The 16,385-nt window shown below is 37.7% G+C and overlaps 1 protein-coding gene across 15 annotated transcripts in view; it reads left to right on the top strand.

Annotated features, from left to right (window-relative positions):
• JAK2 (Janus kinase 2) overlaps nucleotides 1-16,385 on the top strand; it is a 93,342-nt gene that overhangs the window by 55,096 nt on the left and 21,861 nt on the right. For all 15 annotated transcript variants that reach the window (XM_080362708.1, XM_080362702.1, XM_080362705.1 and 12 more), the window contains 8 exons: nucleotides 1,113-1,434; nucleotides 3,508-3,627; nucleotides 7,476-7,633; nucleotides 9,678-9,789; nucleotides 11,540-11,726; nucleotides 13,119-13,246; nucleotides 13,764-13,898; nucleotides 15,472-15,559. In XM_080362708.1, the coding sequence (XP_080218834.1) occupies nucleotides 1,113-1,434; nucleotides 3,508-3,627; nucleotides 7,476-7,633; nucleotides 9,678-9,789; nucleotides 11,540-11,726; nucleotides 13,119-13,246; nucleotides 13,764-13,898; nucleotides 15,472-15,559 (1,250 nt within the window). The remainder of the gene's footprint in view (nucleotides 1-1,112; nucleotides 1,435-3,507; nucleotides 3,628-7,475; nucleotides 7,634-9,677; nucleotides 9,790-11,539; nucleotides 11,727-13,118; nucleotides 13,247-13,763; nucleotides 13,899-15,471; nucleotides 15,560-16,385) is intronic.

The raw sequence follows: 16,385 nt of genomic DNA, 5'->3' as shown, positions 1-16,385 counted from the left end.
CTAATTTGCGTTGGGAGGTCCCTAGAAGTCATCATATCCAACACCCCGTTCAGATCAGGATCAGCTTCAAAATTAAATGAAGTTACTTACGGCCTCATCCAGTCAAGTTCTGAAAACGTCCCGGGATGGAGATTCCACCATACTCGTAGCAGCTTTGTCTGGTATAGGGTCACCCTCACTGAGGAAGATTTTCTCTGGATCTGATCAGTCTCCTCTGTGATCTGTGTCTGTTGCCTCTTGTCCTTCACTGTGCATGTCTGAGAAGAGTCTAATTCACTCTTCTCCATGACCATCTGTTAGTTGAAGACAATTAGTAGAACACCCTACTTGAACCCTCTTTTCTCCAGACTGAGCAAAGCAAGCTCCCTTATGCCTACTCTTGTCACGTCATGTGCTCCAGGCATTTAACCATCCTGGGCAGATCCCAACTAAACTTGCTTTAGTTTGTCAGTGCACTTCGGTTTATCAACCTAATCAGTTTCTCACTCCAGCTAAGTTAGTTCTCTCCTTGCTCCATACTTAATGCTTGATTTTTGCCTTTTAATGAAACCTAGAGGTAGGAGTAAATAACAGAATGAGACGATGAACTGGCCAGGTGATTGCAGGTGACAAACTACTTTTTTGCCCCTTGGTAGAATATGGACAGTGATATGGGAACTTCAGTGACAGCCAACTACTGTGTTGTATTCTACCACCTGTATTTTCAGCCAGGAAATCTGTCTTCTATCCATGTAGTTGCCTCTATCTGTGCAGTATCCTCTTTCCAACTTCCACACCAAGTAAAGCAACTGTGTAACTTCTGCTTTGCCTTAAAATTTCAGTGATGACTGGAACAGACAGGTTGGGATTTGTGGAAAATGTGTTATGTCATGTGTGTTGAAAGCGAGTGAGGGGAAAAGATGGAAAATGGAAGAAGAGAAAGGACTGTATTTGTAAAAAACAGACTACAGATTGAAGAAAGAGTCCTTGTTATCCTACAGTTTAAAGAATAACATTACCTTTAGAATAAAATATATTTTAATATTTGCTTGTTTAGCACAAAACTAATTACCTTTTCTGGATTTAATGGATAAAATTAATACTTTTTTTTTTTTCTGGTTATGTATTCGCAGCTACAAAATGTTTTTGCCTAAATGTGTGCGAGCAAAAATCCAAGACTACCACATTTTGACGCGAAAAAGAATAAGATACAGGTTCCGCAAATTTATCCAACAGTTTGGCCAATGCAAAGCTACTGCCAGAAACTTGAAACTTAAGTATCTTATAAATCTGGAAACCCTTCAGTCTGCCTTCTATTCAGAGGTTTTTGAAGTAAAAGAACCTGGTGGAGGTCCTTCTGGAGAAGAAAGTTTTGCAACCATAGTAATAACTGGAAATGGTGGAATTCAGTGCTCAAGGGGAAAACTTAAAGACTGTGAGACGCTGGCAGAGCAGGTAATATCTGTTATTATTTTAATAATTTTTCAGTTTGTCATGTAACACAATGATTAGCTTATGTTCGAAGTTCTGATTTACCTCTGGTATTTATGGTAGGGAAATTTTACTTCACAGTGATAATACAACTTCGTTATGGCTGAGGCTCATGGAAATGTATTGACTTAAACTGTGCAGGATTTTAAAATTAGGTTTTTTATTGAAGCATTAGAAGAATGTCAGTACTTGAATATGTAATACTTCTGTGCTTGACAAATGAAAAATTCAGTGTTGGACCTTCATTACTGTGAAGAAGTCGATGGAGAAAAGTAATAGCACTCCTCACAGGTATAAGTAAAATGCACAACTTCCTCAAATCCTCCTGCTGTTAGACTCCTACCATTGTCTAAGCTAGCAAATTTTAAGTGACATTTCTGTGACTGCAGAGTCCATATACTCTTCATTGAGGAATTAGGTGCTAAATAGTTCCAATAGGTGCTAGTAATCATGTTGCATTTTTACTTGTCAGTATTATTTCTTGTGTGCATGATTTCCCAGCATGACTATTCATTTTGTTGAATTTACCTGCATCCGATACAACTCTTAGCAGTGTATATTGAGAGTGTGGGAATTTTCCAAAGGTAAAATGAAAGGCAAAGGGTCAGTTTTCCAAAACGTGTCAGCTTTCCAAAATCCATTAATTTGGTAGTTTTGATGCATAATATATAGCAGTCAAGACCAAAGTACAAAAGGTTGTATTTTTACAGTATGTTACAATCATTTGTAAAAATGCCTTTTTTTTTTTAATTATACTTAGCAAAAAATTTTTTAAAAAATGAAAAAATTACCGAGATTTTTTTAAGTGTGGTGTTAGAATATTTGTAGGTTCATGTTAGGTACAGTTACCTCATTCATGGTTGTTATGTATCAGCACTGTACCTCTCTTAAGTTGCCTGTAAGTTCAATTAATAATATTATCATCCCACTTACTGACAGAGATGTGGTGTAGACCACATGTATTCTCACTGGTACAAAAACCGTTTATAAAATTGGTTATGAAAACTTAGTAAATGAATAAGACTGCTAGTAAATGTGATCTTAACTCTTGTTTCAGCAATTTATACTGATGAATCTTCATTAAGATATTTAACTGAAACAAAATTTGTATGTTTTTAAAGGCAGGAAAGACATGTGTGGGGTAGATTGTGAGGCAGTTTGTCTTGTCAGTTCCCATTTCCAACAACCAGATGAACAAATAGAGCTTCAGAGGCTTCAGTGCATTGGAGTTGATTTATTCTAGCTCAGAGGTGTCAAACTCATTTTCACCAGGGGTCACATCAGCCTCACAGTTGCCTTCAAAGGGTTGAATGTAATTGTTAGGACTGTGTAATGTAGGAGTAGTTACCCCTGGGCTAGCTGATACCCACTGACTCTTACAGCCTTGATTATTATACCTGTGTTAGGATATGCTTGCAGCCATATGAATAAGGTATTCTGACTTGAATAAAATCTATTTGCTTTGGAAGAATAATTTTAGATAGATGAATTTAACTTTATTTAAGGATATTACTTAGTACCTGCAGTTCTGCTGAAAACAAAGCCAAGTATAATTTATATGACATTGTAATTTGACTTGTGGAAGGCTGAAGGAAGTTGTACAGAATACCATAGTATTGAAAACCACCTGAACTTGCTATCAAAGGAATATGTGGATTTCCCATGTAGTTAGGATTGGTACTCTCAAAAGAGTAATCAAAATTTTCCATTGTTAATTCTTACAAAATACTATAGAGCAAACAAGTGTCTACTATAAAAACAAACAAACAAAACCCCCCATATAGGGATATTTCTGTTCATGGTTCCTGGATCCTTGTGCATTTTTTAATCGATGTTCCTAGTGATGTTCCACACTAGCTTTGTGTTCCATAAACACAAAACTACTTTCTTTATTTTTAATGGTGTACTTAAGGTTTTATGATGCTCTTTGTTGCTAGCTTACAAGTTTGGAGTTGTAGGAATTCTAATCCTGAAAGCAGGTGAAATTTTTAGTTGCTATTTATACTACTGACATTATATAACCAATATATGTTGCAGGATTTACAAACATACTGTGATTTTCCTGATATCATTGATGTCAGCATTAAACAAGCAAGCCAAGAAGGCTCCAGTGAGAGAAGAATTGTCACCATTCACAAACAAGACAGCAAGAATCTGGTCTGTTTACTTTGTTTGCTGTTTTTTCAAATAGATGTTGCTTTGAGCAGACTGATCGATGTAGTATTTGTAGTGTTGTATAAGCTATGACCATGTTTAATTAAGCATGAGGTGAAACTAAATGCATTTCAGCAGTATAAGCAGTGTATCAAAACATGAAAGGTCTTTTACATTCAAAACTCCGTGCATGGACTGAAATTGATTTCTGTAGATTAGGGTAATTTCTGATACACAGATTGATTCTTTTCTTTTGTGGATTCTTAAACCTAAGGCTGTAGCTTTAGCTGTTGAGCATAGTGTTTCCATGCTGTCACGGTAAGCCACCTGCCAGTGACCAACACGTTCAAAAAGCCTTCAAAATGCTCTGAAGGGATGAAGACACGCAGAAGATTAGTATTGGGACAAAATTAATATCACTGCTTTTACTGTTTAAAATTATTTAAAGAAGATCTTGAGAAATTATTTTATACATGCACATAAAAAGTTGTTTCAGCTTGAATTCTAGCACTGCACTTGAGTCAAGCTTATCAGCAGGTTTAACTGTCACATAGTTGTGTGGTGGGTTGACCTTGGCTGGATGCCAGGTGCCCACCAAGCTGCTTGGTCACTCCCTCTCTTCACCTGGACAGGGGGAGATATATACGATGAAAGGCTTTTGGGTCAAGATAAGGACAGGGAGGTCACTGAGCAATTACTGTCACAAGCAAAATAGACTCGGCTCAGGGAAACTAGTTTCATTTATTGACAATCAAATCAGAGTAAGGTAATGAGAAATAAAAGTCAAATCTTAAAATAGTTTCCCCCCCATCCCTCCCTTCTTCCTGGGCTAGCTTCAGTCCCGAGTTTCTTCACCTCCTCCCCCCGAGCAGCACAGTGCGATGGGGAATGGGCTCTGTGGCCAGTTCTGTCACGCATTGTCTCTGCTGCCCCTTCTTCTGCACCAGTGTGGGGTCCCCCCCGTGGGAGACAGTTCTCCATGAGCTTCTCTAATGTAAGTCCTTTGTTTGGGCTGCAGTTCTTCACGAACACTCCAGTGTGGGTCCCTTCTACATCTCCTTTCCATGGGATTCAGTCCTGCAGGAACAGGCTGCTCCAGTGTGGGTCCCCCATCGTTCACATGTCCTGCCAGGAACCTGCTCCAGCATAATCTCTCCACAGGGTCACAGTCTCCTTCAGACACATTCACCTGCTCTGACATGGCATCCTCCATGGGCTGTGGGTGGGTCTCTGCTCCCCCATGGACCTCCATGGGCTGCAGGGATCAGCCAGCCTCACCATGGTCTGCACCATGGGCTGCGAGGGAATCTCTGCTCCAGCTCCTGGAGCACCTTCTGCCCTCCTTATCCACTGACCTCAGTATCTGCAGAGTTGCTTCTCTCATATGTTCTCACTCCTGTCTTCTAGCTGCTGTTCTGCAGCATTTCTTTCCATTCTTAAATACATTATCACTGAGGCGCTACCTCTGTCACTGATGGGCTGGCTCAGCCTTAGCCAGCCATGGATGTCTGCTGGAGCTGACTGGAACTGGCTCTGTTGGTCATGGGGGAAGCTTCTAGCAACTTCTAACAGAATGTGCCCCTGTAGCCCCCCCCTGCCAAAACCCTGCCATACAAACCAAATACAAGTTGTTTCTTCCTTTATCTCTGATTGGTCTGTGGGCTTTCAGGGCTCCCCATCTTGGGCATGTATGTGACCAGGGAGCTTCCTTGTCTGTGTGTGCAAAAGCTGTGTACAGCTTATGTACTTCTTTTCTGTAAAAATAATTTTTAAATACTCCAAATATATTTCAATAAGCATTAACTAGTTTTATTTTCTAATAATGCTTTTTTTAAAAAAGGCGTATGATTTACTTTCAGTGGAATTGTGATTCACGTTCATTTCCTGCATTAGTGGCACAGAATTAATGACCTATTAAGAACTAGAAATTTTTTCAAGGCTCTTTATTGAAACATAAGAGTACCTAGAATATCTGTGATGTGCATTTTTGGTGCTGAGAGCATAACAGTGTTTCAGACCGGTGGAGGAGGCTTCCTTAATCTTGATCCATTAGGATTATTTTTAAAAAATTCTCAGTAACTGTAGTTAAGTATTTGACTGCATATGCTTCTAAGGGTAGAAGTGACTTTCTAAGAGCTTGGCCGAAAAAGCTACTGAAGTGTAAGGCAGAGTAGGAAAAAGTACAGTAGCTGCTATTTTGCTTATGATTTGTGTGTGGACAGTTTACACACCAGAACTTGTGATTTAGTGTAACTTGTTACACAGCTAGTATAATCCGTTATATAAATGTACTTTACAGTGTACAGTTTTAGGACACATGGATTGAATGAAATGGCTGTTTTTCTAGGTCTGTGTGGGTTTTCCGACCATGTCGAAACAACTAGAAAGATAGTTGGTTCCAGGTCCGCTTTTAATTAGGAGTTTGAAGACTCCGCACAAACTTGGCACACGATCAAAAGCAATTGTGTCCAGCCACTAAGTGTGTCCCCAGTGTCATGAGCAGACTTTTGTAGTACATACTAAAGCCTGTTCTTTTGGGCTGTTCTACTGAATAAAATCTGGTGTGACTCTGTAGATGGTAGAGTAACACTGCTCTTTTGAAGTACAGACAGCCTTTAATGTTCTTACACAATTTTCAAAATATTAAGAAAATATAGGTTGTTCCATAAAATAGACTCTAGTTTCGCAGCAATGAGGAACGACGCCTACAGACGCAGACAGAGACGCACAGGCACAGAATTCTTGTTAGCAGCAAGAGCAAAGCCAGGCAGAGCTGAGCTCTCTTTTATTAACAGTTCTCAATTTATATGTTTACAGATACAGGACTAAGAGGTTAGACAGTTTTTTCAAAAAAAAAGTTATTCTAAACACACCACACTCGTGACTGTTTTCAGTCATGTTCCCATGCATATCTTGTGGGCAGTGTTCCGACCCACTCATTCACACGCTCGAGCCCAACAATCACACATCATACATATGGGGGCGGTTTTCTGACCCAAGATATCATTCTCAGTGGCCTGGGCTATCATTTCTTACACTCATAAAAAACATACTTCTGTATAATCTGTCCAAGGCCCTTTAGCTGGAACTGCACATCCTGCCTTTCCCACATAGTTTCTTTCATTTGGACTAATAAATATATTACAGATTAATTTATTTTTGCCCGTCTCTTACCTGTTCAACAAATTCTGCATAGACCTTTTCCACACCCTATTTTTGTTTGACCACATTATTCTTCTCCCTTCTTCAATCAATTGCACCTCTCTTGATAGTAGTTAAAGGTCAGTTTCTATCTATGATCCAGCTCAGGATGCCAGTTTTCACTGACTGTTAGCTGAATTTTCAGGCAGGAGCTTTTCTAGACATTTTTCTTTTGTACTTGAAGGCAGCCCCATAAATCTTTGATAGATGAAGACTTTTGTTTAGGAAAAAAAAATAACACTGTGATGCCAGAGCAGTGGGTGTCTGCCATGCTGAGGTGTATCACAGTTTTTCCCTTTCAGATGTTCCTTCCTGTGAGCATTCATCTTCTGTTTCATATATTTAGAGTAAGGTGGGGATTTTTTTGTGGCAGATTGATTCGGATTGGGTTTAATTTTGAACACTGAAGATTGCTAACAAGTATTGGAAGGCAGGCAGGCACCAGGAAGGCAGAACTGTACAAACTATAGATAAAAACAGGCTGGCAATATTTAATGTATGCATATATTTATATCTTTTATGCCATTACCATATCCAGGAATTTTATGTTGCCTATTAAAAACTGAAATTTTCATTCTCTGTTTTGTTTTCTCTTTCTCTCTCATTTCTCCCTCCCACTTCCCACCTCACTCTCCCCTGGAATTTGACAGGAGGCTGAATTTCAGTCATTAAGAGAAGCTCTCTCCTTTGTGTCATTAATTGATGGATATTACAGATTAACTGCGGATGCCCACCATTATCTATGTAAGGAAGTAGCTCCACCATCAGTCCTTGAAAATATCCAAAGCAACTGCCATGGACCAATTTTGTAAGCATTTTTTTAGCAATATAATAAGGTGATGTTATTTTTGAAAGATGAACTTACACTGATTGTGAACCATAATGGATATCTTGAAATGTGTACTTGTTACATTTATGTAACATAAAATGCTTTGGATTTTTCTTCTTATTTTTCACTTTGCAAAATACAGTGCCTTCTTGACATATTGAAAAAATAAATGGAAATATTCTGGTTTTAATTTTCTTCCCTTAGTATTCTGTTTTCTTCAAGTGAGAACAAGTAGTGACATCATTATAGTTACTACCATGGCAGCAACACACAGTGTCATGGACAGAGGATCTTGTGTTTATACTGCAGTCTCCAGTTGTTATATTAACTGAGTGTCCAGGGGGAAAAAGGCAAAATTGGGTAACACTCTCTTCAATATTTGAGCAAGGACTGTATTGAACTGCTAGCCATATGAATTGGAAATTCTGTTTGTTTTAAGGAATGCTGTCTCTGTGTTTGTTTGCTTTGTTGGATCTTTTTTTTTTTTAGGAAGAATTTAGTACCTTTGTTGAATTTTTTTTAAAAAACTTATTTTAATAGTTCATATAGTATTGCTTATTGTTTGCAGAAGCTAGAAGCTTAGAAGAATGAGCCAGCACTGTGCCCTTGTGGCCAAGAAGGCCAATGGCATCCTGGGGTGTATTAGAAGGGGGTTGGTTAGTAGGTCGAGAGAGGTTCTCCTTCCCCTCTACTCTGCCCTGGTGAGACCACATCTGGAATATTGTGTCCAGTTCTGGGCCCCTCAGTTCAGGAAGGACAGGGAACTGCTGGAGAGGGTCCAGCACAGGGCAACCAAGATGATGAAGGGAGTGGAGCATCTCCCTTATGAGGAAAGGCTGAGGGAGCTGGGGCTCTTTAGCTTGGAGAAGAGGAGACTGAGGGGTGACCTCATTAATGTTTATAAATATGAGTGTCAGGATGATGAAGCCAGGCTCTTCTGTGTGACAACCAATGATAGGACAAGGGGCAGTGGGTATAAACTGGAACACAAGAGGTTCCACTTAAATTTGAGAAGAAACTTCTTCATGGTGATGGTGACAGAACACTGGAACAGGCTGCCCAGAGGGATTGTGGACTCTCCTTCTCTGGAGACATTGAAAACCCGCCGGGACACATTCTGTCCTGTCCTGTGTAGCCTCATCTAGGTGCTCCTGCTCTGGCAGGGGGTTTGGACTAGATGATCTTTTGAGGTCACTTCCAATCCCTGACATTCTGTGAAGTATTCAGTCAGGATAAAATGAATATTTGCTTTAGTTACAGAAAGCTTGAAAACTGATAGATGCAAGATATGTTGCTGAAACTAGCACTGTCTACTCAGCTAATACAGAGTAGTTCTGTGAATTTCCTGATGACAAAAAGAGGATAGGCGCTATAACCTTCAGAAGAGATGGAGGAGGAGAGCGTTAGAGACCTATACAGCTCTAATCATATTTCTTCTACTAATGAGTAGTGCTGTATATTGACCTTTATTTAGGGCTGTTTAGAAGAACGTACAATGTGTCCAGATGTTTCCAAGCCATTCTGTTCCTCATTCTCAGAGATGGAAAGAAATAGTCAGTTAGCAAGGGTTGTTTAAGGGGAAATTGGTTTTTGTAGTAACAAATCATGTTTTATTTCAACTCCCCTCTCTTGTTAGCCCTTTCTCAAACCCATGTTTTCCACCCACACAGGTATTTTGCTAATTTTAGCTTGTTTATTAGGCAGTTTTATTACAGCTTCTTCTTTAATGGATGCTGAAAGTTTGTATCATAAGCCTAGGAGAATATACTTTTTTAGGCTGTAAAATTCCTCATTGTATAAATAATAGTGGTGTTTTCAGTTTTAAGAATTTTTAGTTTACCGTTCTCTATATAAGCAGCCACCCTGAATATTGGAAAATAAAGGGACGAAAATATTAAAGGAAGCTGTAAAAATTGGAGAGTTTGAATTGTTGTATTAGGTATCTGATAATAGTGCTAATTGGCTAATCTCTGTTGCTCGTTTTTGAAATTATGCAATATTAAACATTTTCTTTTTACTATAGCATGGACTTTGCTATCAGTAAACTGAAGAAAGCGGGTAATCAGACTGGTTTCTACGTTCTTCGTTGCAGTCCTAAAGATTTTAAAAAATACTTCCTCACCTTTGCTATAGAGGTTTGTATTCTGACTTAGTACCTGTGTAGTCTTTGTTGCGTTACAATAATGAGCATGGGATGTTCAGTAAATGATTCAGGATTTTCTCTCCAGAATGTCTGTCTGATGTGTGTATTCCATAGCTACTTCTATCAGATTGTCCATCTTTTAGGATCTTGCGAGAAACATCAAAACACTTGCATGGTAAAGAATTGCTAATGACACATACCATATGCCTAGGAGAACAAGACAGGGAAGACAACTTGAGAATTCTGGGGTTGGTAACATGGCTCTTGAGACTGTAGCAAATGTTTGGGTGATGGGCTCTTTTCGAGGTTTGTTTTTTTTTTTTGTTGAATTGTTGGGGTTCTGTTGTTGTTGTTGTTTGGGATTTTTTTTAAGGCTTGGGTTTTGTAGTTGCATTCTTTTGTGGGATTTTCATCCCTCCTGCCCGCACCCTCCACGAATAGAGCTTAGATAGTCTTGAGTATACAGCCCTTGGTGATCTGAATGTCTCTCCTTTATGGGTTGTCCTGGGTTTGAGTCCTGTCCCCATCCCCAGTGCTGGGCCAGCCAGATTATTTAGCAGCTGTTAAGTAACACAGATCTCCTTCTGGATATCTGGCGTCAGCTTGAGTGGGAACCACCCTTGAAATGCCTGCAGTTCTCATCAGCTGAAGAACCAGATGCACCTCTCTTCCGTGAGACTGCAGTCAGTGACAATACACTATTTGATATAGCTGTTAAACAATTGCATGATCTTGTTCCAAGGATGGGCTTCTCTTAAATTCACAGAGCTGCCTTTGGGGTTTTAGCTAGGGAAAGTAATACAAGGGTTTTCCTGCTGGTTTGCAGCAAGCTAGCAAGTTCACAAAGTAGTCTCAGAGATAGGTACATCTCTGAAAATGACGAAATAATGCTGATGCACACATCAGATAGAGAAGTAAACAGCCATTTTAAGGTGTTTCACAAAATCGTTATGTCAGTGAAGTATGCTTGCTGGGGAACTTTTTAGACTAAGAGATCAGTTCCTGAGCAAGCTTGGAGAGTCAAAGTCTGTGAGTCGAGCTTGTGCGTTAAGCCTGCCATTGACTGACGTAGCCATGGGTTAGTTTGTTTGGGTTTTTTCCGTGTTCTGATTTTTTCTGGGCAAGCGTTAGAAGGCTTTTGAGATTCAGAATTTGTTGGAACATTTTCTACAGTATTGACATGAAGGACCATGAAAGCACTACTAAGAGCTCCTCTTGTTTAAAAATATTTAATGGGATTTTTTCAAGATTCATTGTAAAAATAAATCAATGCATATTGAAAATCTATGCTAGGAACTAATTGCTTAGAACAGTACTCTAGACAGCAGAAAAACAGAATTACAGCTGAGATCTCCAGATGCTTGTTAAAAGAACACAGAGCATGAGCATTTGGGTGATTGCTTCCAATAAAATTGTTTTGATGTTACCCCACATGCAGGCAAAGAAGTTTTAACTACTAGCTCTGAAAGATTTTTCTTAGCATCCATTATCTGTTTTCTCAGCTCCTTCTTTGCAGATTTTGTAACATTTGTTTTTCTTAGCATCAGCATGCTAATTCCAGTGATGGGAGTACAATCATGTTTTCTCAGAATCAGTATTACATAGTGAAAGTAAACTAACAAACTATGGTAGTGTTTTGCTGAAGCATTCTTTCTTTAATTAATAGAATCCTATAGATTTAGATAAGCTTTTAAATACTAAATATTGATAAATTTTATTTTTAATGTAAAAAATCTCTACAGCGTGAGAATACCACTGATTATAAGCACTGCTTAATTACAAAGAATGAGAATGGCGAATATAATCTTAGTGGAACCAAGAGAAGTTTTGGTAACCTTAAGGATCTGTTGACCTGTTACCAGACAGAAACTGTCCGTTCAGACAGCATAATATTCCAGTTCATCAAGTGCTGTCCTCCAAAACCAAAAGGTAAGAGAAAGATTTATTTCTAAGCAGAAGGTTTCCAACTTTTGGGTTAAAGATTTAAGAATAAGTTAATGTTAAATGACTGTCGTGTACGTAGATACATTTGTTTGTGTGGTTGTTTTTTTTTTTTTAATTTTACTGACCTTTTTGTTCATCTTCTTTTTCATAGTTTTCAGTCCTAGTGTCTGTCAAATTCTACTTTGTTATTGTTCGTCTTCCAGAATCATGGTAGCCAGTTTCATGATCAGAAGCAAAACTGGTTTCTTAATTGCAGTGGATTGTGTGCATCAGCATTTCTTCAGTCAAGTGTTTTCATGTCTTGAGAAGAAAAGAGCTGCTAAATGTATAATTTCTCAGTAGGATAGTTCCATAAGCAGAGGAACCAGCAATGCCAGTGAATTTCTTGACATCTTAGCTGAATTATGCTAAGGCTGCAGTGTGGTTTCAGCTTCTCTTTAACACTGAAAAAGACATGTCTAATGGAGCTCCCGCGTGAGGAGTGGCATTTTCTCTAATTTAAATTAAAGGGTTTTACCTATCTTTGGTATTCATATGATCTTTCTCCTTTATGAATTCTGATAACATTTGTCACTTTTGGTTATTGTAAGTAGTACTTCTTACAGTTAATATTAATTAGTCTTTGTCTCTATCCAAGTCTCTGTTTAAACAAAAACTTGAGGAAATAGACTGTTTGATATCACTTTTACCTCTCTCAAATTTGCTTGAAATTATCCAATGGATTCAAAAGTTTAGAAAAGAGATTTTACAAGTAAATGCACATGCACATTACAAATAATAATTTTGTGACCTTATTTCTGTATAAATCAAACAGAAATGTATACGCATCAGAAGTATAAATAATTGAATAAATATACTAACAGACCTGCTTTACTTCGTGGAAAGTCTTTTTTCAAAATCACTTGAAGAATACCTACTCTGTTAAGGTGATAAGGATCACTAAAGCATTGCCGGAACAAAAATATGTAAAAGCTCTAAAGGGGCATCAGAAAGACATGCACATCTTTACCAGAATGATTTCATAATACAAAAGAAGGTGACTTATATCCTCTTTTTTTGCACGCCTGATTGCTATTACATATACAGTAGAAGCTGAAATATGAAAGGAAGCAGGACTATTTTCAGAATGTGTGTCAAAAATACGAAACTTGAAATAGCTAAGTAAACCTAAATGTTTTTGCTGATCAGAAGAAAATCAGACTTTGAATTTGGTTAATGAAATACTGTGTGGCTTTTCAAATAAACTGATTTCAATGCAATATCTTATTTTTGTTGGATTAACAGGATCTCAATAATCCTCTAAAGTAATATTGGCTTAGTTTTATATTTTACAAATTTAGTTTGTTTTTCTTTTCCCTACCCTCTTTCTTCTCCCAGATAAATCAAATCTCCTAGTCTTCAGAAGCAATAGTGTTTCTGATGTACCTTCATCACCCACGCTACAGAGACACAATAATGTCAACCAGATGGTCTTTCACAAAATCCGGAATGAGGACTTGATATTCGTAAGCCCATTAGTTGCTTCTTCCACTGCAGATGGTTGGTTTAATAAACAAGAAGTTAAAAAAAAATTAAAAAATATTATATGTTTAAAAGAGCCATATCTGAGCTATAAGATTTTTCTGTAATCTTGCCTTAGAGTTGTTAGAGAAAATAATTTTATTTTAAATTTTCTGCTAATACAAATGATTGTGGGGTTTTGAAAGTAAGAAGTGTCCTTTTGACTGCAATATTAGTTGTTTACGTTTAGAGATGTCTGAATATGTCTTAAAAACTGCAATTTCTTCCGCTCTGCTTGTTGCAACAAGTTGTTTTCTGAGATCCTTGAGGAGTCTAAAAAATAAGCTAAGATTCAAGCTGTTTCTGATACAGTTGATTCCTTGTCCCCTCAGTCTAATTCTAGAGGTGTGCTAGCTGTAAAGATTTGCATATACATTACTTAGGGTGGGTGTTTAAGAGATCTTTTGCAAAACAGGTAGATATTTCTAATTTTTTGCCATCTCTGTCCTTCCTGTATTTTAGGAGGAGAGTCTCGGACAGGGCACGTTTACTAAGATTTTCAAAGGTGTAAGGAAAGAAGTGGGAGACTATGGCCAGCTCCATCAAACTGAAGTTCTGTTAAAGGTGCTGGATAAAGTACATAGAAACTACTCTGAGGTTAGTGTGATTGTTGGCTGCTATATAACATTCGTCTGTTCTACCATGAGCATTACTTTTCTTAGAATAAATGAGTATTTGTTATATGGTAGAGGGTTGTGTGTTGAACCAAGCTCATTCTTGGCCTTGCGACACCGGGAGGGTGGATTTGAGACTGGCTTTGGGAAGGATACCTATGTACTTTATTTCCCCTCTCCCTACCGTCTGTTGGAGAATTCAGAGCTACCCACTGACAGCCAGAGAACAGTTTCTTTGTATGATACAAGTACCACAGGAGAGGTCCTATGGCCACAGAATTGCCTTTACCAGTAAATTCATTATTGACAGGTGAGGTACCAACATCTATGGAAAATTACTTTCTTTTAGTAGGCTATCTTCAGTGGTCTGGAGTCGTACTGATTGTCCAGTAAAATCAACTTTTTGTGCCAAGTCATAACAAATCAGAAGTATATATGTATGAGAAACACTTGCCATATATAGAATCATCCTATTAACGTAGACTTTTCACTGTTTGAGTAAAGCTGCGAGCAAACCTGAAATGCCTTTCTGCGAAAACTATGATACTGGTAATGTAATTGGGCTCAAGATTGTGTATGTGATAATTTAATTTTTAAGACTTTTAACAAGATATGGTAATGTTTAATATATTAAAATAACTTTATATGGCTGTTTATTGATTATTTTGATGAGATAATTGTATCAAATGCCTACTCAATCTAGCTGTATTTACAGCAAGCCAAGAGAACCTCTCTATTGGTTACTGAACTTTTCAATTACTTAAGACAAACCTATAGGCAAAAAAGGAAAAGACATTTTGGATAGCTAGTATTCATAAGCAATGTAGGCATACACTCTGGACAATTGAAGACTATAAAGAAACAATATTTTAACTTCAATAAGCTGAGTAATACATTCGCATTGTAAAGTTAAGTGAAAATCAGTTGTTAAAAGGATTAGAATACAGAAGTACAAATATAGTCACTTGAAGAGGAATGTGCTAATTTTCACCTTGTTTTGTTGGGTGAATAATCAGTACATAAGCAAGTGTAGTTGGAGATGCCATTGAAGAGAATTTAAAAAGCAGTGAAGAAATAAAAGCATCTGAAACCTTCCTGACAAGGTTAGGTAAGGTCTTGCAGTAGTGGATTAGTAGCATAATACTTCTTGTCTTTTAACTTAGTATGATGCAATGAAGACAGCTGGAAACTGAATAGTGTGTTATCAAAGAGTAAGTTGGAAACTAAACAGTGCATCATGAATTTGTCTGCTGTTTACATTACTTACTTACCTGACATGGAAAGGAAAATTCTTTTTAAAATGTGGAGATACACCTGCCTGCAGAAAAAGACACTGATAACCTCTCTGGAACGTGGAATAGCAATTGTTTAAAAAAAATTCTAAACCAACCACAAACAATATAAGATATGTTATACCGGGTCTTTGCAATGAAATGGAAGTTGAAATGTTTTAAAAATGCCCATGGTTTTAATAAGTTTATCAGAAATCAGGTAATGTTTTTGAGTTTTGTTTTCATTGATATTTATTCTTTCTCAATCTCTCTCCTTCCTCAAAGTCCTTCTTTGAGGCAGCAAGCATGATGAGCCAGCTTTCTTACAAACATTTGGTGTTAAACTATGGAGTCTGCGTATGTGGAGAGGAGAGTAAGTAGAAATTAATTATCTTTTTGTACTAATTTTAGACAGCTGTCATTAGAGTTTGCCAATGTTTCTGGGTAAAAGCAGGAGGGAAAAATAAAAAAAAACCACGTGTTGCGCTAGCTGGACACCCACTGCATGTTCACATTGCTGTAGTATTAGTCTTGGTGTCTGAGAACTAGTTATATAGTGATAACAAAGAACATGGAAAAATTGTGTAAATGCAGTCAATGTGAAAAGTAACATCTATAAATGACTCACAGTCATGTCTGTTCTATCTGAAAATCTCACTTTTGAAAACTTTTGCTGAACTTCTGAAGTGACCTTTTGAAATGTCAGATAAATTGCACCTCTACGTTGTATCAACCGTGGTTAGTTAGAAAGGGAAGTGCTTTGCTACCCAAGAAAATCTTCATTTACTGTGATCAGAAATGCAGAAACTGCCACCCGTTCCCATGCATGTGCTGACTTTTTGAACGCAAAAATAGCTTTGGGAAGTTCGGTTTGGAAATCCCATTTCGAAAAAATAGGTCCCATTATTTCAACAAAAACACCACCAAATGTTAACAAAGGTAAAATCCTTGCATTGTCTACAGGAGCAGAATGTGTTTCCAGTTTCACTTACTGCATGGTGACTATTGATTCAATTGTTTGATTGTTTTTATAAGAACACCTGAAATTCTTTTATAATATCTTGTAATTAAATCTTAACTTTGGACAGCTGTCATATTCTTATGTATGCTATCTTCAAATATGCACTGATGTGTCTCACTTTAGCAGTTCTTCCTCATTATTCAGGACGCTGGGCAGAAATGTTGGTTTGTCCTAAAAC

This window comes from Nesoenas mayeri (assembly GCF_963082525.1).
Source record: "Nesoenas mayeri genome assembly, chromosome: Z".
Classification (NCBI taxonomy): Eukaryota; Metazoa; Chordata; class Aves; order Columbiformes; family Columbidae; genus Nesoenas; species Nesoenas mayeri.
Note: the sequence above shows the minus strand (reverse complement) of the source record. Positions and strands in the feature narration are given on the sequence as shown.